Raw genomic sequence first — 27,869 nt, 5'->3', positions numbered from 1 at the left:
AAATGAAATAAGAAAAAGAAATGAGATTAAAATATTGGGAAGACAAAAAGTATCAATAAATGATGATTATTTGTAGATAATATGTGTGTCCACCCAGAAAATATAAGAGAATTAACTCAAAATTTCTTAGAACCAATAAACATTTAACAGGGAGAGGGGTAACGTAAGACTGCTGCGTAGGTCATAAGTTTTTTTACCAATAACTAGTTAGTATCATCAGGAAAAACTTCCATTTATAAGTATTTAAGTGAAGAATAAAAAAAATATTTAAGTAATATGAAGGAGTTAGATGACAAAAACTTCTAAGTTATACATAAAACATAACACTGTATGGAGAGAGAGAACATACTTTTAGGTGTTTTTAATGGAACATTATAAGAATGCCATTTTTTCCTTAACATATAATTTGAACTTGATTCCAATTCAAATTTTATGTTCATCTAGAAGTATCAATGAACAAGAGATTCCCAAAATGTTTTGAGAACAAAGTATAATGAGGGAGTACTTGCCACACCCAAGTACTAATATACTAATGAAAATAGCTTGGTACCAATGCAGCAAAATAGACACCAGTGACACAAATGAAGATCCAGAAACCAGTCCAAGTATATATAAAAATACGTAATGTGATAAAGATGGAGTTTTCTAATCAATAGGGAAAGGTTAAATTATTTGTTAAACAGTTTTGGAATGGTTGGTAGGTATTTTGGCAGGAAAAGTTAGATTCCTGTATTACATCATATACCCAAATGAATTCCAGGGAAATTGAAAACGTTAATGTTAAAAATGAAACTGTATAAATACTAACAGAAAACAAAGAACTAGAAGGACAAAAAAGTTATAATTGCACATTAGAAGTAGAAACTATACTTATATGGGGAATCTAAAAAGAAATGATACAAATGAACTCATTTACAAACCAGAAACAGACTCATAGACTTAGAGAACTTACGGTTACCAGGGGGAAAGGGTGGGGGGAAGGGATAGTTAGGGAGTTCGGGATCAACATGTACACACACTGTCGTATTTAAAATGGATAACCAACAAGGACCTACTTTACAGCACAGGGAACTCTGCTCAGCGTTGTGTGGCAGCCTGGATGGGAGGGCAGTTTGGGGGAGAATGAATACCTGTATATGTATGGCTGAGTCACTTTTCTGGGCACCTGGAACCATCACAACATTGATAACTGGCCATACCCCAACGTAAAATAAAAAGTTAAAAAAAAATTTAAAAACAGAAGTAGAAACTATAAAGTGTAAGATTCATCAATTGAATTACATAAAAATTAAGAATTTCTGTACATTACTTACATAAATAAAATTAAAAGTAAATAATCAATGATAAATATCTGTGACATGAGAAAGAATCTTTTAAATCCAAAGGAAGGATGTATGTTAAACAAAACAAATTAATATAAATTAGGAACAATATTATCCATATTTTGGGGGGAAAAGATCTATGAATAGAAATCAGACTGGAGGTTATACTCCAAAAATGTTAACAGTAGGTATCTGTCTAGAGCAATGCATAATTTTTATCTTCTTTGCTTTTCTGCATCTTGTGAATTTTCAAAAGGAATATGTGTTAATTTCATCATTGAAAATAAAACTTTAAATAAATTATAGCTGCTATATTTTGGTGTCTAACTTTCTGAGTAGAGGAATGGCGATCCGTTGTTACCTTTCTGCAAGTCTTGGAGCAGTAGAATCCGTTTCCAGGATAGTTAAAACTTGGAAGTACGGTGTATGGTCACAAAAGTAGGAGACAAATCCAAGAAGAATTTATTTTCATGTTTTTTACTTACTTTTCCTGTTCTAAGGAGAATTGTTAGACAGTAAATAGTGCTTTCTTGGTCTATTTTGTTTCGGTTACAGACTTGAAGCAGCCAAAGATGACTATCGAATACGCTGTGAAGAGTTACAGAAGGAGATGTCTGAACTTCGGCAGCAGAACGATGAACTGACCACTTTGGCAGATGATGCTCAGTCTCTAAAAGATGAAATAGACGTTCTTAGGTAAACAACCTCCCCATCTCTGTAGAGTCTCACACCTGTGACCCCCCAGAACAGTTCTGCCACCGACGTTACAGACTCTAGGGTCTTTGAGCACAGGAAGATGGGTTCAGATCCCAGTGCTGCCGTTTAGTCAACCTCTGTGGAACCATTTTCTCATCCGTAAAATGGAAATAACACACATACCTACCTCAGACTGACATGTGGAATTCAGTGAGGGGGTATTTGTCAGCACTTGGAACAGTATCTGGCAAATAAATGCTGTATATAAATGTTTGTTAAATAGAAATTAACCTCTGGCCACCACTTCATACTTGCGTAGCTCTGAGCTTTTCTCATTACTACTCCTGTTCTTTATAATTTTGCGTCCTCCAGTCACTTGTGCTCTTTCTCTTTCTTGGATACCGTCACACCCACACACATGGCTCATTTCCTTGCTGGACTCAACTGTTCTCTCACTGGGCACCTCACTCCCTGCCACCTCGTTTCTGCACCATTCTGCTTGTGTAATCTATCCTCTGTTGGATCATTCCAACCGTCTATGTTTTATGCGTCTGCTCTTTGAATGCTGAGAACAAACAGGGAAGATCACATAGTGAGGTAGTTTTGTCCTACTGCAGACTAGTGATCTTACTCTCCACTGGGCCCCTCCCACTGGTCCACCACTCTACTGCCCATCCGTGTGGGCCCCTCCCACTGGTCCACCACTCTACTGCGCATCTGTATGGGCTCCTCCCACTGGTCCACCACTCTACTGCCCATCCGTGTGGGCCCCTCCCACTGGTCCACCACTCTACTGCGCATCTGTATGGGCTCCTCCCACTGGTCCACCACTCTACTGCGCATCTGTATGGGCTCCTCCCACTGGTCCACCGCTCTACTGCCCATCCGTGTGGGCCCCTCCCACTGGTCCACTGTTCTACTGCTCATCCGTAGATTGCTCTGTCCACCGTTTCTCTCATAGCTGCTACGTATTTTCATAACTCTTCTCAGCTGACTGCCCCCCACCACACCTCTCCTGTGCTTCAGTCTCAGTAGACGGCATTGTCTCCTGCATTGAGGAACGAGGCCATGACCTATGGACCCTCCATGTGCTGTGTCTCCTGCATTCGCGCCCATCTTTTCTCTTTTGCTTCTAGCGTGCAGACCTGTTACTCGTCCTCCTGTCCAGTGCTAACTCCTTCAGTGCTCTGGGTCTCAACCCGTCTTGCTTCTGCAGGGACTGTGCTACATCAGTTATCATTTCCCTTCACATTTGAATCTGCCTCCTTAGCATACATTTGTATGTTTCTGTCCCTCTTATCTTAGAAAAAGTGAGAGACCTATTATTATTCTCTCCTTTCCTCCAGAACAAATTTAGATTACACAAGGTAAAGTTTACATTCTTTCCTTAACCCACTAAAATTCACCACCACCTGCCCCACGGCTCCACCAAAACAGCTGTTCCTCTGGTCACTAATAACAACCTAATTGCCAAATTATTTGGACAGTGTACAATTTATTTTGCTTCTGTGCTACATGTGACTCTGTCGGCTACCCCTTCTTACTTGCATTCCTTAAATTTTATAATGTTGTCTATTATAAATTTTGCTGTAATTTTGGTCATACTTTTGAACCTGCACAAAAAACTAAGCTGGACTCACCTTTGGTCTTATAATTTCATTAGAACGTGTTACTTCCTGGCAATCCGCTTGGTTTAGCACTGTCTACAGCAGCTTTACCATTGCGGATGTGTTTGTGATTTCTGGTTTCCCATCTCATTCTAGACATTCTTCTGATAAAGTGTCTAAACTAGAAGGCCAAGTGGAATCATATAAAAAGAAGCTAGAAGATCTTGGTGATTTGAGGCGGCAGGTTAAACTCTTAGAAGAGAAGAATACTATGTATATGCAGAACACAGTTAGCCTAGAGGAGGAGCTGAGAAAAGCCAACGCGGCTCGAAGTCAACTCGAGACGTATAAGAGACAGGTAAGGAGAGCAGCACAATTTCTTAACGCTGTTTTCAGCTGAGCTCTCCAGTGTAACGCTGGCTTATCAGAGTCCCCTGACTTGTTTTCATGGTATTCGGTTTCTCACCTATGAAACTTAGTTCTTATCCAGGGCTTATTGATTGGTCTGTATAGCACATCCTTTTATTATTTATTATTTTTAATTTATTGTGTAATACTTGAGAAATACACAAAAGTAAAAAAAAATACAATAAATATCCATGCTTAATAAACAAAACACTCTCCCCTTCCTCATTGCAGTAACCACTAGCCTATTTTGTGGTTTTTGTTCCTAAGCATCTCTCTATTCTTTTGCTGCACATACACACACACATACATATGTGTGTGTGTGTATCCCTAAAAACTTAATAACACTTTTGACATTTCAAAACTTTATATAATGATATAGTGAAAGTTCTCTTCTGCGATTTGCTTTTGCTCAGTGGTGTTTGTGAGATTTGTTTTGTTGATAGTTGTAGCTTTATCCCATTCACTTGAACCAATCTGTAGTATCCTGTTGAGTGACGATACCACATTTATCCATTTTTCTGGAGAAGGACATATGGGATGTTTTGTCTTTTTCTTTAATATTGCAAGAAAGGCCACTGTGAATAGTACTGAACATATCCTCTTCGATACATGTGTGGAAGTTTTACAACTATGTGGAATATCTTCCTTAGAGAGTCCTCATTTAATTAGATATTGCCAAATTATCCTCCACTGTGATTTTATCACCAGCAGGCAGTTTGTATGGATTCTTGTTGCTCCACATCATCACCAACACATAGTATTATCAGACTTGAAATTTTGCCATTTGAAGGATGGATTTGAAATGATGTCTCCTCATGATTATACTTTGCGTTACCCTAATTGCAAATATATTTACTGATCACATTTCTTTTGTGAATTGCCTATTTTTATCTTTTATTCATTTTTAAAGTTGGATTATTTCTTTTATTGATTCTGAAAGTTCTTTATTTGTTCCTGGTATTAATCTTTTGTCACATGTTGCATTTATTTCCTAGCAGTCTGTGACCTGTCCTTTTACTTTTTTTGAGATTGATAATTTTAACATGATGAACTTTAAATACCTTTTTCTTTATGATTTGTGCTTTTTAAAAAAATTTTATTGGAGTGTAGTTGATTTACAATGTTTTGTTACTTTCAGGTGTATGATTTGTGCTTTTTATGTCTCAGTTAAGAAGTCATTTCCTACATAAAGATGTAACACTAATCTCTGTTTTCTTTACAGAGGTTTAAAGTTTGTTTTGTACATTTAGGTCTTTAATCCACAAGAAACTGATTTTCATATAGGGTGTGAGGTAGGGACCCATTTGATATTTTTCGTCTTTGTGGACAACCAGTCAACCTAGCAGCTTTTATTTAATAATCAGTCTCTTCTGCAGTGCCCTGCAATTCTATCTTATCATATATCTAAAGTTACCATGTTATATGTGGGTTTGTTTATGGCAATCTCTTCTGTTTCATTGGTCTGTTTGTCTAACACCAGAACACTGTCTTATCATCTATAGATCTTTAGTAATTTTGATATTTGGGTAGTACAGATACCCACACCCTGTTCTTTTTCAAAATTGTTTGTCTATTCTTAGACCTTTCCGTTCCCTTTAAACCCAAAATCTTTGGAAATTGGAATTACAGTGAATCTGTTGATCAGTTTAGGGAGAATTGCCATCTTTATGACAGTAAATGTTCCTATCAATGAATATAGCATCTTTCCATTTATTTAGATCTTCAGTGTCTTTCAATTAAGTTTTATAATTTTCTTATAAATATCATGCACATATTTTGTTATAGTTACTCTTAGGTACTTTATGTATTTGGTTGCTTTTGTAAGTGCAGTTAGAAAAAGAAAAGATACCATTTTCAGTGTGTTGCTGATTTATGTGATTAAATTGGTTTTTATATGTTGATTTTACAATCTTGCCAAATTCCCATATTATTTCTAATAATGTCTGTTAGTTCTTTTGGCAGAAGTCATATTTTGTACAAATAAAAGCCATTTTGTTTCTTTCTATGGCATACCCTTTTTTTCTTCTTAATCAACATGGCTGACCTTTAGTACAGCCTTGAATAGAAGCAATAATAATAGGCAACCATTTCTTGTTGATTTTATACACAATGCTTTAAATGTTTTACCAGTATATTATAAGGATTGCTATAGGCTTTGTAGCCACCTTTCATTAGGATAACAAAATTTCATTGTATTCCTAATTTGCACAGGTGTTTATCTTAAATGGATGTTGAATTTAATCAGCTACACCTATTCAGAGACTCCTGTGCTGCTTCTCCTTTCTATTAATCTGATGAATTATATTAATGGATTTCTATGTTTAAACCATCCTTGCATTCCTGAGATAAACTTAGTTTAGTCATAGCGGATTTATTTGTGGTTTCACATTGTTAGATTTGCTTTGTTCATTTTACTTGGAATATTTTGCCTCTATGATTTGTTTACTTAAAGTTTTCTGTCTCGTGCTTTCCTTGTCTTCTGATTTTGGCATCAAAATTGTACTAGCTTAATATAATAAATTAGAGAAGTTTTAGTAGAGCAACCCTGTACACCATGAATGTCTGGCAGGTTTTTTTTGGTGAATACATTTTTTCCCAACATTTCATTATGAAAATTTTCAACATATAACAAAGTTGAACTGAGAAATTACCAAAAATAAATGTAGCCCAAAGAAACTGTAAATGTGATTAAAGGGTATAAAATTAAAATAAGAAATGATTTAATTAGAGTTCCAGAGGAAAGAACAGAAAGAATTGTAGGACATTATTTAAAGGAAAGAATGGCTGAACATTTTTCAGAATTGATGAAGGACATCAGATTTAGTATTAACAGTGAATTACAAACAGAATAAATAAAAAAGAAATCTACACCTACAATTATTGTAGTGAAATTGCGTAATACACTAATTCTCTATCTGTTTCTGATCTGGAGCTTAATATATTTTATTTTTCAGTATAATATTTTTCTTTCTGCAGTTTCTCTTTGGGTGCTCTTTCAAACCTGCTTGATCATATTTGGTGGTCTTTTATTCCTTTTATAATTTAGATTTCTTTATTTAATTTCTTTAGGTATTAAACCTAGTATTTTATGTCTGATAAAACTCCAATTTGAAATCTTTAGAGGTCTCATTCTACTATTTTATTGTTGTTAGTGCTGTTAATGTTTTCCTGCTGACTGTTGTTCGTAGTGTATTATTTCTTTAAGACTTCTGTAATTTTAGATTTTGCTCTGTCATTTGGCTCATCTTTACCTTTGGGAATACTGGGGACCTGGTTGAGGTTGTGTTCCTCCAGACAATGTATGTTTTTCTTATGCCAGATTTTCCACAGCATTACCAATCAGGAGGACTTTAAATTAATTGCTTGGCTTAGGATTTGCCAGACAAGGCATGTGGTAAAAATTCAAGCACAAATCCATGCATTTGCAGGCTGTGGTTACACATTTTCAAGTTACACTTTTTAAAACCCAGAACACTCACGTTAAGATGGGCAAGTTTCCTTATTGATTTTGCCAGCTGATGGATTTTTTTTCCCTAACCTACCTGTTTACTGACTCACCACCTTTTAGAGTCCAAGGTAGTTTAACAGCAACCTGTCTCCCGATAATTTTAAAGGCCTGGGTTCCTGGTATTGCCAGGTGGCATCTCACACTGCCCATAGCGTCCTCACAAACTTCCTGCTCCACTTTTAACCCCTGAGGATTTCCCTTACTTTGTTATAAGCCTAGCGATGCAGTTGTATTCTTTTCCCCTAGCATTTCTTTTGCTTCATGCTAAAAGGGTTTCCAGACTGAAGTTTCCTGTGTTACAGGAAGTGGAAGTCCTGTAGGTTTTCATAGTTTTGAACGTTTGTTCCTCTGGATGATCTGGTTTTAGAACCCATAGTATCTGGGCAGATTTTTGTACCTCATTCTCTCCATTGGGTTAGGCTCCTGTATCATGTGTATTTTTTTGAGTATTTTTGGGGGAGAGAATTTTCATAGATCTGTAGAAGAAAATAATAATAATTTCTAATGTTTCAAATTATAAAAATTAATGGTACCTTTCTATACAGGTAGTAGAACTGCAAAATAGATTATCTGAAGAATCGAAGAAAGCAGATAAATTAGATTTTGAATATAAGCGGCTAAAAGAAAAAGTTGACAGTCTTCAAAAAGAAAAGGATGTGAGTATATATATTAGGCATTTTGGTTTTGAGCAGTGCTGAGATTAAGAAAATGATATTTAATTCATGTTTTGCCTACATTAATTTCTTCTTCTATTTATAAATTTGAAAATTTGAGATCTTTTTTTTTTTAATTATAGAAGATTTACGTTTGTGTTTCAGAAATAGATCTAAAATAAAAGATTGCTATTCTAATTTCTTTTTTATATATTTAACTTTTCTACCACTGTTGCTTCTTTTCCTTCGTCTTGCTTGTGACTTTCTAGAAATTTATGTAGCTTTTCTGTTTTCTGTAGGAAGACACAGTTCTTTTTGTTGTTGTTCAGGATATTTTGAAGCTTTTTAAAATATTTTTACTTTGTCATGATTTATGAATATACATGATTTATGAATATTTCAGCATATTTTGAAGCTTTTTAAAATACTTTTACTTTGTCGTGATTTATGTTGTTTGATCTGTTTCATGAAAAGAAAGTTATTTACATAATAAGGTACTCATTGTTAAAGATGGAGTAGGTGGTTTTGTTTCTTATGACTAACTGGATAGGATCCTACCTTGCACATAGTAGATACTTAGTATTGTTAAACGGGAAAAACATCGTGTAATCGTTTCCTCCTGTGATCTTTCTGTAGAAGGTCAAAAGGTGTAACATGTCCATGTTCACCACTGTTTATCATTCTGTTAGGTAAGGCAAAGACCACTGATGAGTAAACTCATAAAGCTTGAAGCTAACTTTCCTCATTCTTAATGTCCCTCCAGAGGTTAAGAACAGAAAGGGATTCGCTGAAGGAAACCATCGAAGAGCTTCGTTGTGTTCAGGCTCAAGAAGGGCAGCTCACAACTCAAGGTAACATTTCAGTAGCCCAAGCAAGGTTACTTATTTCTGATAGTATCAGGAAAAATATTAGATTCATTTTAAGATGATTGTGCCAAAGACGAGAACTTGAAGTTGGTAAAGAGGCCATGAGATTGATACAGATTTTGAACTGTTACCCAGATTTTCTGACTGTAGTTACGGGACTGGATTTACTTGCCTACTTTTTAATTTTAATTACATTTAAATGTTTGGGTTTTATTAAATCAAAAGCATAAACATTTGTTAAATCATCTCTGTTAGTAATAAACCTGAAAAGTTTTTAGTGACCTCTTTAAAAGTATATCAGACTTTCTAAATCAGTGATTTTTCTCGGCTGAGATGTGAGGTGGGTGTCAATTCACTAAGGGACTAAACATCCAAAGTAGAAACCTTCTCCTTCTCACAGGAAAGGAGCAGCACTTAGCTGAGGTTTACCTTCTACCACTCAAGGGATGCAGGACCTGGTTGCTGACTTATACAGCTTCACCCTCTGTTCACTCCCACTCCGACTACCAGCCCTTGGCTTTTCAGTTACCTGAGACTAGAATTTTTCTTTTCCTCTGACTACAGCCTCCTTTTCCTCTCCTCACTCCTTCTACCAAACCTGATCATTTGCTCCATCCACCTTCAGCCCCCTCTGTAGTCTCTGCTGATCGTCTCCTGACCACCGCCTTTTCCAGCTCACCCAGCCTGCATACCAGCCATTTCAACTGTGTTCTCATCACCACTGTCTTTCCTTATCCTCTTGACTTATTTCAAGCCCTAATTAGTTTTATTCTGTACTCCAGATTACCCAGGCCAGCTAAAGAAAATTATGTATCTTTCTGGTTTTTTCCTTTTCTTTTTTGTTTACTGAGGTATAATTGACATATAATATTATACTCTTAGTTTCACATGTACAATATGATTCGATATTTGTATGTATTGCAAAATGGTCACTAGAGTAAGTCTAGTTAGCTAACATCTGTCCCCATACATAGTTGAAAAACATTTTTTTCTTGTGATAACTTTTAAGATCTACTCTCTTAGTGACTTTCAAATATACAATACTGTATTATTATGTACACCATGCTGTACATTACATCCACGTGACTTATTTATTTTATACCTGGAAGTTCGGACCTTTAGACCCCCTTCACCCATTTAGCCCACCCCCACGCCCCAGCTCTCTTCTCCATAGCGGCTGTACCGATTTACGTTCTCATCAACTGGGCGCAAGGGCTCCCTTTTCTCCACATCCTCACCAACACTTGTTATTTCTGGTCTCTTTAATAATAGCTGTTCTAACAAGTGTGAAGTAATAGCTCATTGTGGTTTTGATTTGTATTTCCCTGGTGATTAGTGATATTGAGCCTCTTTTCATGTACCTGTTGGCTATTTGTATGTCTTCTTTGGGAAAATGTCTATTCAGATCCTTTGCCCATTTTTTAATTGGATTGTTTGGGGTTTTTTGCTATTGAGTTATATGAGTTCTTTATATATTTTGGATATTAACCCCTGATCAGATAACTGATTTGCAAATATTTTCTTCCATTTGGTAAGTTGCCTTTTCATTTTTTTCATGGTTTCCTGTGCTGTGCAGAAGCTTTTTAGTTTGATGTAGTTCCACTTGCTTATTTTTGCTTTTGAGAAAATTATACATCTTTCTTGACTGTCCTCACCAAACAACAAATTATTTCTGATCATAATTGGATCCTTGTTGCTGCTTGGTAGTCCTTTCATGTATCTCTAGTCAATCCTACATGAGTTTTCCCAAAATTTTGAGAATCTAGCCTTGAACCTTAATGCTTTAATTCTTAGCTCCTGTATCATCAAGAAAATGGAGGCCATCTTATGTAAGCTTTCACATGTTTCTTTATTACCTTTAAACCTTATTCGTGTATATATCCTTTTTTTCTTTTAATATTTATTTATTTGGTTGCACCAGGTCTTAGTGGCGGCAGGCAGGCTCCTTAGTTGTGGCATGCGCACTCCTTAGTTGTGGCATGCAAACTCTTAGTTGCGGCATGCATGTGGGGTCTAGTTCCTTGGCCAGGGATCAAACCCGGGCCCCCTGCATTGGGAGCACAGAGTCTTAACCACTGCGCCACCAGGGAAAGTCCCTCATGTATATATCCTTGAGCTAGCATTTTTGCTCTAAAAATTTACCCTATGAACTAAAACATCATTTGTAATAGTGAAATTTAGAACCAGCAGTACAGGAATGGCATTCTCATTCAACTGTATACTTCAGAGCCATTAAAAAGAAAGAAGTATATCTTATATATGCCTGACGTGGAGGGCTGGGTATGTTATATCATTAAGTTAAAAAAGTAGGTGGCACCATTCATGATAAACACTCTTTTTTCAAAAATTTTTTTTAATTGAAGTATGGTTAATTTACAATGTTGTGTTAGTTTCTGGTGGACAGCAAAGTGATTCATTTATACATTTATGTACATTCTCTTTCGTATTCTTTTCCATTATGGTTTATTACAAGATATTGAATGTACTTCCCTGTGCTATACAGCAGGACCTTGTTGTTTATCTGTTTTATACACAGTAGCTTGCATCTGCCAATCCCAAACTCCTAATTTATCACCCCCCCCCCACTCTCCCCTTTGGTACCCATAAGTTCGTTCTCTAAGTCTGTGAGTCTGTTTCTGTTTTGTAAACGTCATGATAAAGACTCTTAGCAATCTAGGAATAGAAGGAAACTTCTGCAGCCTAGTAAAGGACGTCTGTGAAAATCCTACAGCTGACCTCATACTTAATGATGAAAGACTAAATGCTTTTCCCTAAGATCAGGAACAAGGCAAGGCTGTTCAGTCTTGCCACTTCTATTCAACATGGAGGATCTAGCCAGTGCAATCAGGCAAGAAAAAGAAATAAAGGGCATCCAGAAAGGAAAAGAGGATGTTAAAAAATCGTAGATCTGATAAATGAGTTCAGCAAGGTCTCAGTATACAAGATCAGTATACAAATACCAATTATATTTCTATGTACTAGTAGTATACAATCTGAAAATGAAGTTATAATAGTATGATAAAGAATAAACTGCTTAGAGATAGGTTTAACAAAGAAATGCAAGACTTCTACACTGAAAACTATGAATCATTACTAAGATAAATTAAAGATCTAAATAAATGTAAAGACATTCCACATTCAGGTGTTGGAAAAAGCACTATAGTTAAGACTACAGTTGTCTTCATATTGGTCTAAAGATTCAATGCAATCCCAATCAAATTCTCAGCAGACTTTTTTGTAGAAATTGACAAGCTGATTCTACAATTTATATAAAAATACAAAGGAGCCACTATATAACCAAAAAAAAAAAATCTTAAAAAATAAAAAGTTGGACAACTTACACATCCTGATTTCAAAAGTTACTATAAAACTACTGTAATTGAACAGCATGAAACTCACATATGGAAAGACATAGAGATCAGTGTAGTATATACCACATTAATAGAATGAAGGGAAAAAACCACATGTTCGTATCAACTGATGCAGAAAAGGCAACTGACAAAATCCAACACCCTTTCATCATAAAAAACTCAATAAACTAGGAGGAGAACTAGAAAGGAAACTTCTACAACATGATAAAGGCCATATGAAAAACCCACAACTAACTTCATACTCAGTGGTGAAAGACCGAAAGCTTTTCCTCTAAGATCAGGAATAAGACAATGATGCCTGCTACCAGCACTTCTACACTTCTGTTCAATGTAGTATAGGATCTTCTAGCCAGAACAATTAGACAAAGAAAAAAAAATCTAAATTGGAAAGGAAGTACTAAAATCACCTTTGTTTGCACATGACGTGATCTTATATGTTGAAACCCTTTAAAAATTACACCACGCACACACACACAAAAAGCTGTGAGAACTAATAAAATGAATTCAGCAAATTTACAGGATATAAAATCAACCCACAAAAATGAGTTACGTTTCTATACACTAACAATGAACAATATGAAAAGTAAATTAAGAAAACAATTCCATTTACAATAGGATTAAAAAGAATAAAATACTTGGGAATAAATCTAACCAGGGAGACACTTGTACCTTGAAAACTACAAAACACTGCTGAAAGAAATTAAAGAAAACCTAAATGGGAAGATATCCCATGTTCATTTAAGACTTAATATTGTTAAGATGACAGTACTACCAAAAACAATCCACAGGCGGCTTCCCTGGTGGCTCAGTGGTTAAGGATCCGCCCGCCAATACAGGGGACACAGGTTCGAGTCCTGGTCCGGGAAGATCCCATGTTCCGCAGAGCAAGTAAGCCCGTGAGCGACAACTGCTGAGCCTGCGCTCTAGAGCCCGTGAGCCACAACTACTGAAGCCTGTGCGTCTAGAGCCCATGCTCTGCAACGAGAGAAGCCACCACAATGAGAAGCCCGCCCACCGCAACCAAGAGTAGCCCCCGCTCACCGCAACTAGAGAAAGCCCGCGCGCAACAATGAAGACCCAACACAGCCAAAAATAAATAAATAAAATAAATAAATTTATATTAAAAAAAAACCCTACAGATTCAGTGCAGTCCTTATCAAAATACCAACAGCATTTTTTGCAGAAATAGAAAAACTCAGACTAAAATTTATATGGAATATCAAGGGATCCTGAATAGCCAAAACAATCTTGAAAAAGAAAAAAAAAAAATAGCTTGAGCACTCATACTTCCTGATTTCAAAACTTAGTATAAAGTTAGAGTAATCAAAACAGTATGTATAGGTATAAGGACAGATATATAGACCAATGGAGTAGAATAGAGAGCCTAGAAATAAACCCTCACATATGCAATAAATTGATTTTCAACAAGAGTGTCAAGACCACTTAATGGGGGAAAGGAAAGTCTTTCAAACAGATTGTGCTGGGAAAACTGTATGTCCACATCCAAAAGCATGAAGTTGGACCCTTACACCATATACAAAAAAGGAACTCAAAATTGATCAGAGACCTAAATGTAAGAGCTAGAGCTACAAAATTTTTAAAAGAAAACAGAGGAAAATCGTCATGATGTTGGATTTGGCAGTGATTCCTTGGAATTGATACTAAAAGCACAGGCAACAAAAATTATGGGTAAATTGGACTTCATCAAAATTAAAAACTTTTGTGTATCAAAGAACACTATCAGCAGAGTGAAAAGGCAACCCACAAGATGGGAGAAAATATTTGCAAATCATTTGTCTGATAGATGATTGATGTCCAGAGTGTATAAAGAACTTCTACAATTCAACAACAACAACAAAAACCTGCAAAAGTCCTTTGCAGTTCACAAGCAAGCAAAGGACTTGAATAGACATTTCTCCAAAGAAGATATACAAATGGCCAGTAAGCACATGAAACAGTGCTCAACATCATTAGTCATTAGAGAAATGCAAAGCAAAACCGCAGTGAGATACCACTTCACACCCATTAGGATGGCTACTATCAAAAAAGAAAAAAAAAAGGAAAGTAACAAGTGTTGGTGAGGGTGTGGAGAAGTCGGAGCCCTCTTGCCTTGCTGGTGGGAACGTAAAATGGGTCAGCCACTGCGGAAGAGTTTGGTGGTTCTTTAAAAAGTTACCATATGATCCAGAAATTCCATTCCTAAGTGTATATACAAAAGAATCAAAGCAAGGACTCAACCACATCCTGGTATACCAATGTTCATAGCAGCATTATTCACAATAGCCAAAAGGTGGGAACAACCCATGTGTCCATAGACAGATACATGGATAAAGAAAATGTGATATGTATGTATAATGGGTTATTATTTGGCCATATAAAGAGATGAAGTCGTGATAAATGGTGCAACATAGATGAATATTGAAAACATTATGTTAGGTGAAGTGAGCCAGGCACAAAAGGACAAATGTTGGTGTGAGGTGTCTAGAATGGGCAAATTCATTTAGACAGACAGAAATTGGAACTAAAGTTACAAGGAGCTGAGGGAGAAAGTAATGGGGAGTTACTGCTTAATGGTTCCAGAATTTACGTTTTGAGTGATGAAAGAGTTTGGGAATAGATAGTAGTGATGGTTCCACAACATAGTGCCTTAGCGCCAACATGGGACTTAGTGCCACTCAACTGTACACTTAAAAAGTGTTAAAATGATATAATAATAATGTTGTAAGGCAATCATGTAAGGCAACTGTGACATGGTTTTTTACTTGAATTAAAGATTTTAGCTGTTAAAATGAATGCTCAAAGTAGGGGTTCATATAGGAACTAAAGGAGGTAGCTGTGCCCTCTCTTAACCTTGCACCCATGCTTGTTTGTTTACAGGGTTAATGCCTCTGGGAAGTCAGGAATCTTCAGATAGTCTGGCAGCAGAGATCGTCACACCTGAAATCAGGTAAGGAGATGGTGAAGGTCACAGCCACACTGCACAATATTCTTGGAGAAAATGTACTTCTCTGTAATACAGAGGACCAGTTCCTTTTCTTTATCGCTAACACTTTCAACACGAACTCCAGGTTAGATGTCCATGATTTCAGCCTGTTAGGGGCTTTCTTCAGCTGTCCCCACAGAGACTTGATTTCTCTCTTTGGGAGGACAGTGTCTCACACATACTCAGTAAACTAATCTATCTGTGCTTGGGCATCCTCAGCAGGCATTTAGCAGGGAAACCACGTGGCCCAAAGACAAAGGTTATGCTTAGCCATCAGCCTGCAAAATAATTAGTCACTAAGATTTATTACTCAAGTACAGGGAATGGCCTGGGAAAGACAGAATGCACAGACAGGAGGAAGCATCTCCTCATCTCTACTACTCTTCCCTCAGTAGTACCTTACATTTGTATTTAGTCATAGCATTTTAAATATTCCAATTATTTCAGTATATGCCTGGCTTTACGTTTAAGAATGAAAAATTGATAGGGAGGCACCAGCCGTCCATCAGAAGGTGAATGAGTAATCCTGAATATTCCTTTTACCTTGTTTGGGCTAATTTGTCCCCTTTTTAAATTGACACTAGCCTTGATTCTTCATAACATCCTTGGAGGTATTAACTAAAATAATGGTTGTGTAAAAGTTTTATAAACTGTGAAAATTGCGATAGGCATTGAAATACTTATTGAATAAATGAAGACAATGTTTTTTGTTGTTGACATTTGTTTAAGAAGGACAGACAAAAGGTGCATAATGGAACACCAATTCTGGAAGCATCTTGTATACCTTTTACTTTTCTGCTGTCTGACATGGTACTTTATTATTGGACCAATAAAGTTTGTTGAATGAACAAACACACTTATTTTTATGAATATTTATAAATAAATGGTTATGTCCAAAAAACAAATTTTAAGGAAGCTTGTAGGTAATGCAGTTAGATTTTTAAGTTCTGAGACAAAAGAACAATGATAAAAATTCAACAAATAAAATGGGTTTTATTGAGAATTACTCAATACAAATTAAAATATTCTCTGTGTCTAGAATATGTCTAGAAGAGCTATTAAGAAAATGAAATAGTACAAAGGATGAAATTTCTCAATGTATATCATAGACAATGGGTCAGTATTCTTGATGCATAATGAAATTTGCTTTTCCAGTTTGCAAAAATCCGTTAAAAGTGGTGATTTTCACTGATTTTAAGGGTGTGGAGAAATTGGAAACCTCATAAACTAGGAGTAAAAGATTAAAGTGATACAATCTTTTTCAAATGAGATATAATTGACATATAACTGTGTAACAGCTTTAGGTATACAACATAATGATTTGCTATGTATGTATGTTGTGAAATGATTACCGTATTAAGTCTAGTTAATATCCATCACCACACATAATTACCAAAAAATTTTTTTTCTTGTGGTTGTACAACTTTTCTTTTGAGCAGTTTGGCAGAATGTGTATGTTGTCTAAAAAATGTGCCTATCTTTTGACAGAAAAATTACTTTCCTGAGAATTAATTCTGAGGAAATACCCAAGGATATACACAAAAGGATATTTATAAAGCGAATCATTAATAACATGTTAAGGTTCAAAATTGGTAATAATCTAAGTGCCCAATAACTGGGCATGAATTAAATAATGATCGTCTATATATTTTAACATGTCATTTAAAATATTAAAGTATAAAATTTAATGATATGAAAAGATTGTGAGAAGTTAAGTGTAAATAGCAGATACCAATGTGATAGGTACTGTGAGATTCATTTTTACAAGTGTTTGCATGTTTGTACGTATGCATAAAGTTAGAAGGCTGTATTTCAGCAGTAATTATTTTGCACTGCAGGGTTATGGAGGGTTTGTATTTTCTTCTCATTTATCTTTTTTTCACCCTACAATGAGCTTGTTTTACTTTGTAATTGACAAATATGATGAAGTCATTTTTTTTCAATTTACAAAATATATCAAGTTCTGTGTAACTGCTTGAGTTGGGCTACAGATTTGACTCTCATCTTTTCAATAGCAAAAGTTAAAGTACTTTATAAGGTTTACAGTGTTTACAAAATAAGAGCAGAATGTTTGTGTGTGTTTGATATTTCGCTTTTGTTTTTTCTTTTTCCATGAGAAGCACAGTTTTCCATAGCGTCTGGTATGGATAGTAATATCTTCTTCATGCGGCCCTCTAGAGATGACCCTCTCTAACATAAAGGATGAATTCTATCTTTAAGACGTACATCTTCAGTGATATCGTCATGTGAATTAATGTTCAATTATATCATCCCTGCAGTATTCGTAGTGGCCAGTTTTGTGTGGCTGTTGCTTTTAGCATCCCTCAGTGTAAGCTTTTGGCATCACACAAAGAGCCCCAAACAATGCAGTCCAGTAACCTGGCTCTGATAATCTGTCCTGTTACAAGACTACAGTTCTACCGTATCTACAGGAATGGATGGACTGCATGTCCTGAAGGCATTCTTCGTTGAATGTTACATCTTGCCACCAAATTATTGGTAATGTAAGAGCATAGCATTAGAGATGATGTTTTGCTGATGAGAACCAAAGAACAAATACATAGGTGCATTCACAGCTTAAATGCTTAAATCATTCACAGCTTAAATGCTTAAATCAGAAAGGAAATAGGATTTTGAAACCTCATTCATTACAAGTCATGCTATTTGGAGATTCTGTTATCTTAAGATTGTCCATTCTAAAAAGAAAGTGCTTAAGACCTGAAATGTAATGTCTCAGCCAGTTACAACAGGAGCTAAATTCTTTCCAGGTACTTTGTTTTTCATTTCTGTTCTATGTATTAAATCTATAACAGTGCGTAGCTGGATTTTGATAACTATGTTAATCCGTTTTTCTTCTGCTCTCAGGGAGAAACTTATTCGTCTTCAGCATGAGAATAAGATGTTAAAAATTAACCAGGAGGGTTCAGACAATGAAAAAATCGCCTTATTGCAGAGCCTTCTAGATGATGCCAGCCTACGCAAGAATGAACTGGAGACAGAGAACAGGTAGGAGGCGCGTGGCGGCAGCTTAGACCCAGGTTTTCTCTATTCACCTTGATTTTGATTCCCTTAAACAAAGGTTTGAGTTGTGGTTTGAAAAGTGAAAGTGTGTTATTCCATGTCATTTCAAGAGTACTATCTTCCACTTTTCCAATTACGGGCAAATTTGCCCAAAAGTATTGTCTCTATGTAATAGCATTCCCGTCTTCAGCTCTTCTGGCAAAATGATACCAAAGTCCTACCATTTTCCCTTTCTAATCACTAATTAAAACTAGAGGATTAAAAAAGTCATGATTTATTCACAGTCTTTTGAGACAATTTTACTTCATAGTCATGCTCATATTAGTAGAGTTTGCCCTGTTTTTACAAGCTAATGTTTCAAAGAATTGACTGGTATGAGGAAAACAGTAGGATCCATCATGATTCAGTTGATAGGGCTTTTTTTTTTTAATCTGTTATTTCTTGTGACTCTGATAGGAAGTCATCCATCATATGAACAATTCAATTATTTTGAGAATTTAGAATCTGCAAATTTAACAAGAACATCACTTTTCTGCTTGTAAGTTTTAAGAGTATTGCAGTAGGCAGTTTGTCCAAACTACTTTTAAACCAGTAGCTTACTCTGGCAAGGGCTACTTTTATATTTTATTGTGACAATCTTCCGATTCCTTTCCTTTTTGGAAATGTTTCTTAAATACCAGACATATGATGTCTTTTCTTTTTCTTAGAGCTGTGATATTCTGTCATTTGTGAGGGATTTGACAATTTTATAAATAGTTTCACAGTTTATGTGATATTACAGATTCTTTGCTTATTCTGCCTGATTGATTTGACATTTCCCAGGTGTGAGTCAGTCTTGAGAGTCAAAATTGTTATGATAGTTTTACATATCCTACCCTTCTTCCTGTAACTTTAATTTTTAAAGCTGCTGAGGGAGAATCAGCAAACAGTGTAAATACCAGGGTGATTATTAGAGCATAATTAAGCATAAACATAAGGAGACATTTTTATATCAATTCTTAGGAGCATAGATAATGAATACTTTTTAAAAATACTTAGAAAAAGTGGAAAAAGAGAAGGAGGAGGAATGGGAGTTGTAGAAAACAGCAGGCAATCATGCAGAGCCCATGGTGAGAGCACCTTGAGTTACCCCCTTCATCCTTAGCCTCCACTGTCTTTTAGCATCTTAGTGGGGAGAGCCTTCTCCCAACACTAATTTCTTATCAGTGAATCAACACCTACAACATTTTCTGTAACACTTTGCCTTGTTTTTCACAGATCTTACAGCTATTACTCTTTCTCCTTCAAAATAGAACAGCTAGTTGTCATTCGTAGAGGACTCGTGCATGTAGATGACTGGTTACCTCCTAAATCCCTGTTATTTACAGCTGTGTTTGTTTATTAAATTACAACACTGATGATAACTTACCTTTAGATTTTAGCCATCTGTGGGTATTATGATCTGTACCAGTAATACTAGTAATCAGAGCAGCTAACATTTATTAAACTGCTGTTCCAAACATGTTCCAGTGTTGTTCCAAACATTGTGCTAAGTGTTTTAAGCATGTGGTCTTACTTTATTAAAGTTTTACACATGTAGGAATTTGGGCTGAGACCCAGGCTACCAGACTCCAAAGCCTCTACTTAACCTCTTTCTTGCCAGTTTATCTTCTGCCACATTTATAAAACGTTTTTTTCCCTGTCTTCTCCTCACAGGATGCTTTTCTCTTAAGTGAATTATCATAAGTTTGTTCTTACTGAGTTTAATAAGTGTTTACCTTACCTGGTCTGTACCTTAACCTCTTACTCTTTGACAGCACTGGGTTAGCACCAAGAAAGCAGAGTTTCAGTTCTACTTAGTCTCATAACTGTATGACCTCAAATACAATTTGCTCACCACCATATGTCACCTTAGAAGGAGAGGTTTGTAGTAAACCTCCAAAGTCCTTTCCAGTTAGTTTTCCCAACAAGTTGGTGTTTGTTAAAATCTGTAATACCTGTTGACCCTCAAACAATGTAAGGAGAGGCATGAAGGGTCGAGAGTGGAGCCGTATCGGAACGGCTCGGGGAGCTCTCTGGAAGCACGTGTGATTTCCTTCCCTTCCCTCTCAGAGTAGGTTGTGATCTCAAGCTCACCCTCTCCCTACACCCCCTTGACAACTATATGTAATTAGACTTGGATTAAAATGTTGATTAACTAAACCCTTGAAGGGGGAGAAAGAAAGTCGAGGCATTTGCAGAGCACCTGCTATGTGCACGCACACCCTTTATATATTATCTCACTTAGTTTTCTAAACAACCCCATGAGGTCAGCATTATAATCCTCATTTATTTTGTAGTTGAAACTTTTTTGTATATATATTTTTATAGGTTCATACATGTGTGTGTATGTGTACGCTCCATGCTTTAATTGATATGTTAGACTATGTTTTATGACATTTACGATGGCCTCCACCTAGTAACAATGTTTTTTGACTGAATAATTTCAAAAATGTCTAAGATGGATAGTTGAAATGGTCTTACAGTTTGATATATTTTTCACATTGCTTCCTGAGAAGATTAAACAAAGTTACAGTTAGCAACGTACTTGTGTACCTCTGTTCCATACTGAACATGAGTTTTCAGATAATTCTTTCACTGAGTGAAAAAACAGATTCCTTTGTGTGAAAAACATCAGTTATTATTATAGACTTATTGCCTTTTTACTGTGATTCTCACTAAATTATAGAACCTAGAGGTTTACAGTAAGAATTTCTTGTAACTTGTTGAGTAAAAAAAATTTCTCACTGAACTTCTTGGCTATTTGGATTCTAAATATTCATTGCCCTGTTTTGTCCTTAATTGGGAGCAGTCTGGCTTTTACTCAAGTACTTACTAGCCAGCGCAGTGGGGGCATTTAGGACTTTGTCTCTCCTCGCCTCTTCGCTGTTTTCCTTGTGGGTCGTTTCCCCTTGCTCAGACTTGTTCTCAGTTCCAGGAACAGCCCTCGCTTGTGTCTCTCCCGGTCCTTGGATTACTGTCCAGGGCGAGGCTCCTCCTCCCGCCCTTTGCTTGGCGGTCTGCCGTGGCCCCTCTGAGCTGGTTCACGTCCTTTCTGGCCACTGTTACTCACGCTCGTGGCTTCAGTCATTGCCGAAGGGCTCTTGGGTCTGGAGGCTCGGCTCGGGCCTCCCGCTGGGCTTCAGGTGCAGGTGTCCCGCTGTTCGACAGGCATCTCTCATCACTTCATTTTCGACAAATACCAAATGAAGTCCTTTGTGCTTCTTTCTCAGCCTGCTCCTGCTGTATTCCCTTTCTCAGTAAATGGTCCTTGGTAGCTCAGACCGGACTCCTGAGTTACTTTTTGCTCCTTGTATTCCTTTGCATTTTCCGTGCACCCCGCCTCTGCCCCCTTCTGTTTCAGGGGGAGGCGTGATCACTGTGCCGGCCCCGGTGGGGCTTCCCAGACGGTCTCCTCCACTTTCACACCAGCGTGATCTTTCTGAAACACTGTCTGATCCTTCCACATCGTCCAAGACCTGCTGGTCCCCTGAATGTTTCATCCCAATGATCTAGAGAATTTATGGGGATTGAGCTCCAGAATCAGCATTTTTAAAGGCTGGCTGGGCTATTCCCGTCCCAACAAAATTTTAGGCCCGATGATAGGATAAATAAAAATACATTTGCATTTCTCAGAGGGGTGTCCCAGCCTCTCCTTTTCTCCTCTGGTTTCATCTCCAGCCTTCCTTCGCCTCATAACTTGGTCTTCAGCCATACAGTTCCTGAACTCTTCGTACCTGCTCCCTTCCTGTGTGCTTCGGACATGCTCAATTCTCCGTCTTGAATCCCCTTTCCACCCTTAACCACATAAGCGTTTTATTTACTGTCTGGTCTCCATTCACGTGAAGCCCAACTCCTCCACCCAGTTAGGTGCAGTCCTAGCTTCTTTGAGCAGCCGTCACTCCTCTGTGTACCTCTGTGTGCTGTGTTGAAGTATTTAGCTCGTATTTTATTTCTTTACATTTTCCCTCCCTACTAAATTCGAGTGCAAGGGTCTGTTAACACTGTGCTGAGCGTGGTGCCTGACACTCAGTTTGAATGAACCTATAGTAAAGTGAATTTCAGATAAATATACGTGCATAACTGTACCAGCTCAACAACGTGTGTCCACCAAAACACTGCATTGGATATCATCATAGAAATTGTAAGCAATACAAAAAACAACCAGAAAAGTGAGCTACTACGACTATAACATGAGGCTTTGTTTTTCTAATTATACTGTTTCTCTAACCAATGTGAAAACCTAAGGCAAAAGGCATAAGTTTAGTCAGAACTTGAAAAATTAATGTACCTTTGATTTCTAGGCTGGTGAATCAAAGACTTCTGGAAGTACAGTCACAAGTCGAAGAATTGCAAAAATCTTTACAGGATCAAGGCTCAAAGGCAGAAGATGTAAGTCTTAATATGTACCAGTGATGGTCCAACAGTTTCATAACGTTAAGAAAAGCTATAACTTTTATTTTTTATTTGATGGTCTGTATCAAAATAATTGTAATTTTAGTGGTTATAGAAAAGAAACAGTGTTTTCCTTTTACTAACATTCCTTATAAAAAGGACCAGACAGTACTTTATTGTCTCTTTCAGATTCACCCTGCTGGGAATTAGAAGTTCACTTGTAGTTATCAGCTAAAGAATTAATTGGGGTTTTATGTTTTACATGTGCTCACCTCAGTATTCAGAGTATAGGTTTTTCCCTCTGGTCAAAAAAAAAAAAAAAAAATGCTGTTAGAAACTTAGCATGTTCAAGTAGCAGCGTTTGTTGTAAAATTGATTTTAAGAAAATAATGCCATTTCTAAAATCCTACCATCTCTAGGTTTATGAATCCCTCTTTCTCCCCCTGCCCCCCCGCCACACACATACACACACACACTCACATACTCACATGCACATTCTCACACACACACACATACTCCCCTGCCCCCGCTTGCGCGCACGCTCTCTCTCTCTCTCTCTCTCTCAAATATAAGCGCACTGCCCTATTTTAATATCCCTTAGCACTCTGCCCTTCTGTCCTAGCCCCGCCTGCTTGGCAGGCGCTCACCTAGAAAAGAGTAAGTGCGCCGAGGCGGGAGCGGGGTGCTCGCCACCTCCCCTTGCTCACCGCCCCTCACAGGGAACTGAGGCAGCTCGTAGTAGTCAGCCCCTGATGCAGGCGTAAATCAGTCATGTTTTGCAGATCCCTTACATTTAATGAGCTGTATACAATAGAGATGCACCTGTAAAAGTGCTCAAAACTAGTGTGAAGAGGAGATGACAACTGAAGTTTAATCTTTGCTTCAGTCAGTTGGTAACTTTTTTCCTTTTGCCAGAGTAATTGGCTATAAACTCTGGTTTTTGAGTATAAACCTATTTGGTTGTTTTCATTGTTAGAGTCATTTGGGGCACTCAACATTCAAAACTGTAGACACATCTAGTTCCGTCCAGCCTTAGGAACGTAAGAGGGTGTAAAAACAAAACAGCATATTACTTAAAACCTGAGAGTGTGAGGTATAAAAAGCTCACTGGTGACCTAATTTTATGAGTTTCTTAAGCATCCATCTGCCTTATGCTGGCAGCGTGCTCTCTGAGATGACGGGCTGTAATTCATCCTCTGATGTGTTGGTAGTTCTTCTTAGATCCCCACATGGATTCCCAGTTCCTAAAATTCTCACCAACATTTAAACCACATCATCCCCTTATTAAAATGGAACTAGTTTGAAATACCATGGTTTACTTTCAAGCATACCTTTATCCAGAATGCTAAATCACAAGCAAAACCACCATTCGTGTATGAAAATACTAGTAAAACTAAGAGGGTCTTAGCAGTGAACCAAAGCGGGTAACATTTCTTAGTTCAGTGAAATCACTAGGTCCCTTAAACTGAGGTAAACGTAGATTTCGATTTGGTCTCGAAAACTTTGAGGAGACTTTCTGTTGATTTGTTATGGTAGAGAGGGGAAGGGTGTGCAGATCCTAGGAAGTAAAAATGGCAAACATCAGTATCCACTCAACCTTAGTGTTAGAGTATAAAAACCATTATACTTGCTGTTCTTACTTATATTTAAACATACAGAAAGGTATTTATTCTGTAAAAAATTTTTTACATAGCCTGATTAGGTATCACTGTGGCTATCAAATCTGATTAAATATGCTGTGTCATTGCTTTAAGAGGCCATATTTCAGAAATGAGTCGCCAGGCCTAAAAGTACTATTTGCATAAATTAGTCAATTTATTTGACTGCTCAGATGCTAATGAGATGTGTTGCTCTAAATTCTTGAAAATCCTCTCGGAGCTGTTTTCTCTGTAAAGATTCAGATAGAAACTTTCCTCATTCTGAAGGTGGGCTCAGCATAATGTGGAGAAAAGTGTGATCCACGACATGTGGTTCTTCCCACAGCAGGTGTTCAGTGTTGTTGTCTCCTCTCTTTTCACCCAACCTACAGTGTTGCTTCTCAGGAATGTGTAATGCACAGAGCAACCTGCCAAATGGAATTGATCCTCTCTAAAGAACAACGTAATTTCTGCCCATTTCTGTTATCAAAAGCACAGTCCTTTCATGTGACCTTAAGTCAGAGTAGCATGATTTGCACATTTTTATTATTATTTTTATGTCATTTATTTTTAGCATGGAAGCAGAAAAGCATTGTTATATCCAGGCATATGGATAATTTGAGCTAGCCACAGTGTATAAAACTCCAGAGAACAAGACAGGATGAGGAGACCATAGAAGAAAGAAAAATGTACATTTTTGAAAAAAAATGCGTGTCTTTTACTTCTGTTCATGAATTACTAAATCGTTCCTTCTATTGGCTGCTGTGTTTGCTTCATACTAATATGTCCTCTCTGTCTCTTGGCATGGTTTCTGCTCAAGGCTATTGTAAGTATGGCTTCCTATTCATTTCTATATATTGAAGAGTTTTTTGATTTATACATTATCTGCCATCATAGTTGACGTGGTTGAAATTTTAAATTAACAGGAGTTTTATGCAAAAGGAATATACCAATATTACTTACAGGTTTATGCCCTTTACAATTAAGATACTTAAAGGATATCAAAAACCTAACAGGTCAGGCTAAAAGGAACTCTGCTCCTTTTATTTCCCATCCCACTCCTACCCCCATTGTTATAACTAGTTTGTTTTTATAAAGTATTTTGAAGCTAGCTTGCTGTCACAGTCTGGCCTCCTGCTGCCACATTTCATGAGAGTAACAGTCTTCCACTGGAGAGGCTTCACTGGAGGTGAGGACTGTGCCTGGACTCCGGGGTCTGGCAGGCCTGGGTTGTAATTTGCGATCTGCCTCTGGAAAGCTCCTGGGTGTCTCCCCAGCCTCACCTCCCTCAGCCATGAGATGGGGCTGGTGTCACTCACGGCTGTGAGGTTGACATGAGACAGTGCACATGACAGACTTCAGTGAGTGCCTGGCATATTAACTGCTCATTACATAATCATTTTATTATATATTATCTCAGATTTAAAAATTAATCTTGCTTAGAGCCTAATCAAGACAGAAATGCACAATTAAAGCTGAGGTGTTTTTTAAAGTATTTTCATTTTACCCTCTGTACTGGAGAAGGAACGAGCAGTAATCAAAAGTCAACAGGGTTGTGACTTCCCTGGTGACGCAGTGGTTGAGAGTCCACCTGCCAATGCAGGGGACACGGGTTTGAGTCCTGGTCCAGGAAGATCCCACAGGCCGCGGAGCAACTAAGCCCGTGCACCACAACTACTGAGCCTGTGCTCTTAGCCCTCGGGCCACAGCTATTGAGCCTGCGTGCCACAACTACTGAAGCCCGCACACCTAGAACCCATGCTCCGCAACAAGAGAAGCCACCGCAATGAGAAGCCCGCGTGCAGCAACGAAGACCCAATGCAGCCAAAAATAAATAAATAAAATAAATAAATTTATTTAAAAAAAAAAGTCAGCAGGGTTATCATCTTTCTCTATGTTTGGGGGAAGCAGTGGTAGAGGACATCGTGGTCCACTAACCTAGCTGTAGTTGACATACTCAGCGAAAAAGTGCATTTGAATATTCCAGAGCTGTGTCAGAATGGGCTCGAAGAAGCGATGACAGTAGTCACTGTCAAGTCAGGGGACTGAAAATGGAAGAGCCCGGTGTGACGGGTATGTTCCCCTCCGTGCTGCTCTTGACTGGTTGGACAGTTTGTTTCCTAAGTCCGTGTTATTTGGGTTTGGCTGAATTAATTATGTAACTATTTATCTCAACGTGAACTGTTTCACAGAATTCATTAGTAATGTGTACCCTACAAGCGTTGAGTTTAATTATGAAACCTGGCGGTCCTGTATGGAATGCCGTTATTCTTTGTTTATTTTAGGTCAGTTCTGATCTCCTGCTTCTCAGGAGACTCTTTTTTTAAATACCCAGTCAAAGCTGCATTCTCCAGCATATTAAATGCTGTGCATATCCCATCTTTCACGTTCCTATCCTGTCACATAAACTATTTGCAACCTGTGCATATCAGAAACTTCTGATTAATTCAGTAAGTGTTTACAGAAGTTGATCCCATGATGCAAGGAAAATATAGCAGATAAAAAGTGTCTTAGGGACAGTCTATTATTATTAGAGTTCTACCTGCTTATTGCATCCAGGAATATTAGGTCTGTACGTAAGTGGCTTTTTTATTCATTTCCCTGACTCAGACATACAGTTTATGGGTATTTTATGCTGATTGTTGTTATCACTTAATAGGCTGCTGTCTCCCTTATCAAAGAGAAATAAACTTGGGTACATTGTGTATTTTCAGCTCTTTGACCAGAGAACTTACTGAGGGCTCACTCAAGAGTTATTTACTACTGTATTCTTAATTTTTTTTAATTAGTTAATTTATTAGTTAAAATGTTAAGTAATAAACTTTTTTATTTTCCATTTTCAGTCAGTTCTTCTAAAAAAGAAGCTTGAAGAACATCTGTAAGTATAAAAGCTATTGAGGCTCATTGTTACATTGTCCAGTGAAACATCAGTGTTTTGTGTTGGTGATTACAGAGTATCTAGGCAGCGGCATGGGTGGCCCTGAAGGTATAGAAGATTATAAGAGACATTAATAGTATCTAAAGGGTCATCTTCACCCCAGGTCCTCAAATCAAAACAATGACTGGGTTAGAACTGTTTTCTCAAGTGAGATTCCAGGGTTTTATATCTTCACGATAGTATTTGCGATCCCAGGTAGGAGTGTGGGACCCTCTGGATCAGCAGTCAGAAGTGTTTTCTGTAAGGAACGGAGAGTGGTTGCTTTAGGCTTGGCAAACGGTGGTCTGCATCACAACCACTTAGCTCTGAGGTTCGAGAGCGGCCACAGACAGTATGTAAACCAGAGCTGTGACTGTCCCAACCAAGCTTTCTATGCAGGAACGGGCCACAGGCTGAATTTTCCAGCTCTAGAGTCTGGCCAGCTGAAGCTTCCTTTTTATGTAAAT

At 37.4% G+C, this 27,869-nt stretch overlaps 1 protein-coding gene across 1 annotated transcript in view; it reads left to right on the top strand.

Annotated features, from left to right (window-relative positions):
• HOOK3 (hook microtubule tethering protein 3) overlaps positions 1 to 27,869 on the top strand; it is a 97,290-nt gene that overhangs the window by 54,782 nt on the left and 14,639 nt on the right. The window contains exons 10-17 of the mRNA XM_068531958.1: positions 1,878 to 2,018; positions 3,782 to 3,983; positions 8,087 to 8,197; positions 8,958 to 9,045; positions 15,309 to 15,378; positions 18,280 to 18,420; positions 22,758 to 22,845; positions 27,329 to 27,363. Of these exons, the coding sequence (XP_068388059.1) occupies positions 1,878 to 2,018; positions 3,782 to 3,983; positions 8,087 to 8,197; positions 8,958 to 9,045; positions 15,309 to 15,378; positions 18,280 to 18,420; positions 22,758 to 22,845; positions 27,329 to 27,363 (876 nt within the window). The remainder of the gene's footprint in view (positions 1 to 1,877; positions 2,019 to 3,781; positions 3,984 to 8,086; positions 8,198 to 8,957; positions 9,046 to 15,308; positions 15,379 to 18,279; positions 18,421 to 22,757; positions 22,846 to 27,328; positions 27,364 to 27,869) is intronic.

Source organism: Eschrichtius robustus, chromosome 21, assembly GCF_028021215.1.
Source record: "Eschrichtius robustus isolate mEscRob2 chromosome 21, mEscRob2.pri, whole genome shotgun sequence".
NCBI lineage: Eukaryota > Metazoa > Chordata > Mammalia > Artiodactyla > Eschrichtiidae > Eschrichtius > Eschrichtius robustus.
Note: the sequence above shows the minus strand (reverse complement) of the source record. Positions and strands in the feature narration are given on the sequence as shown.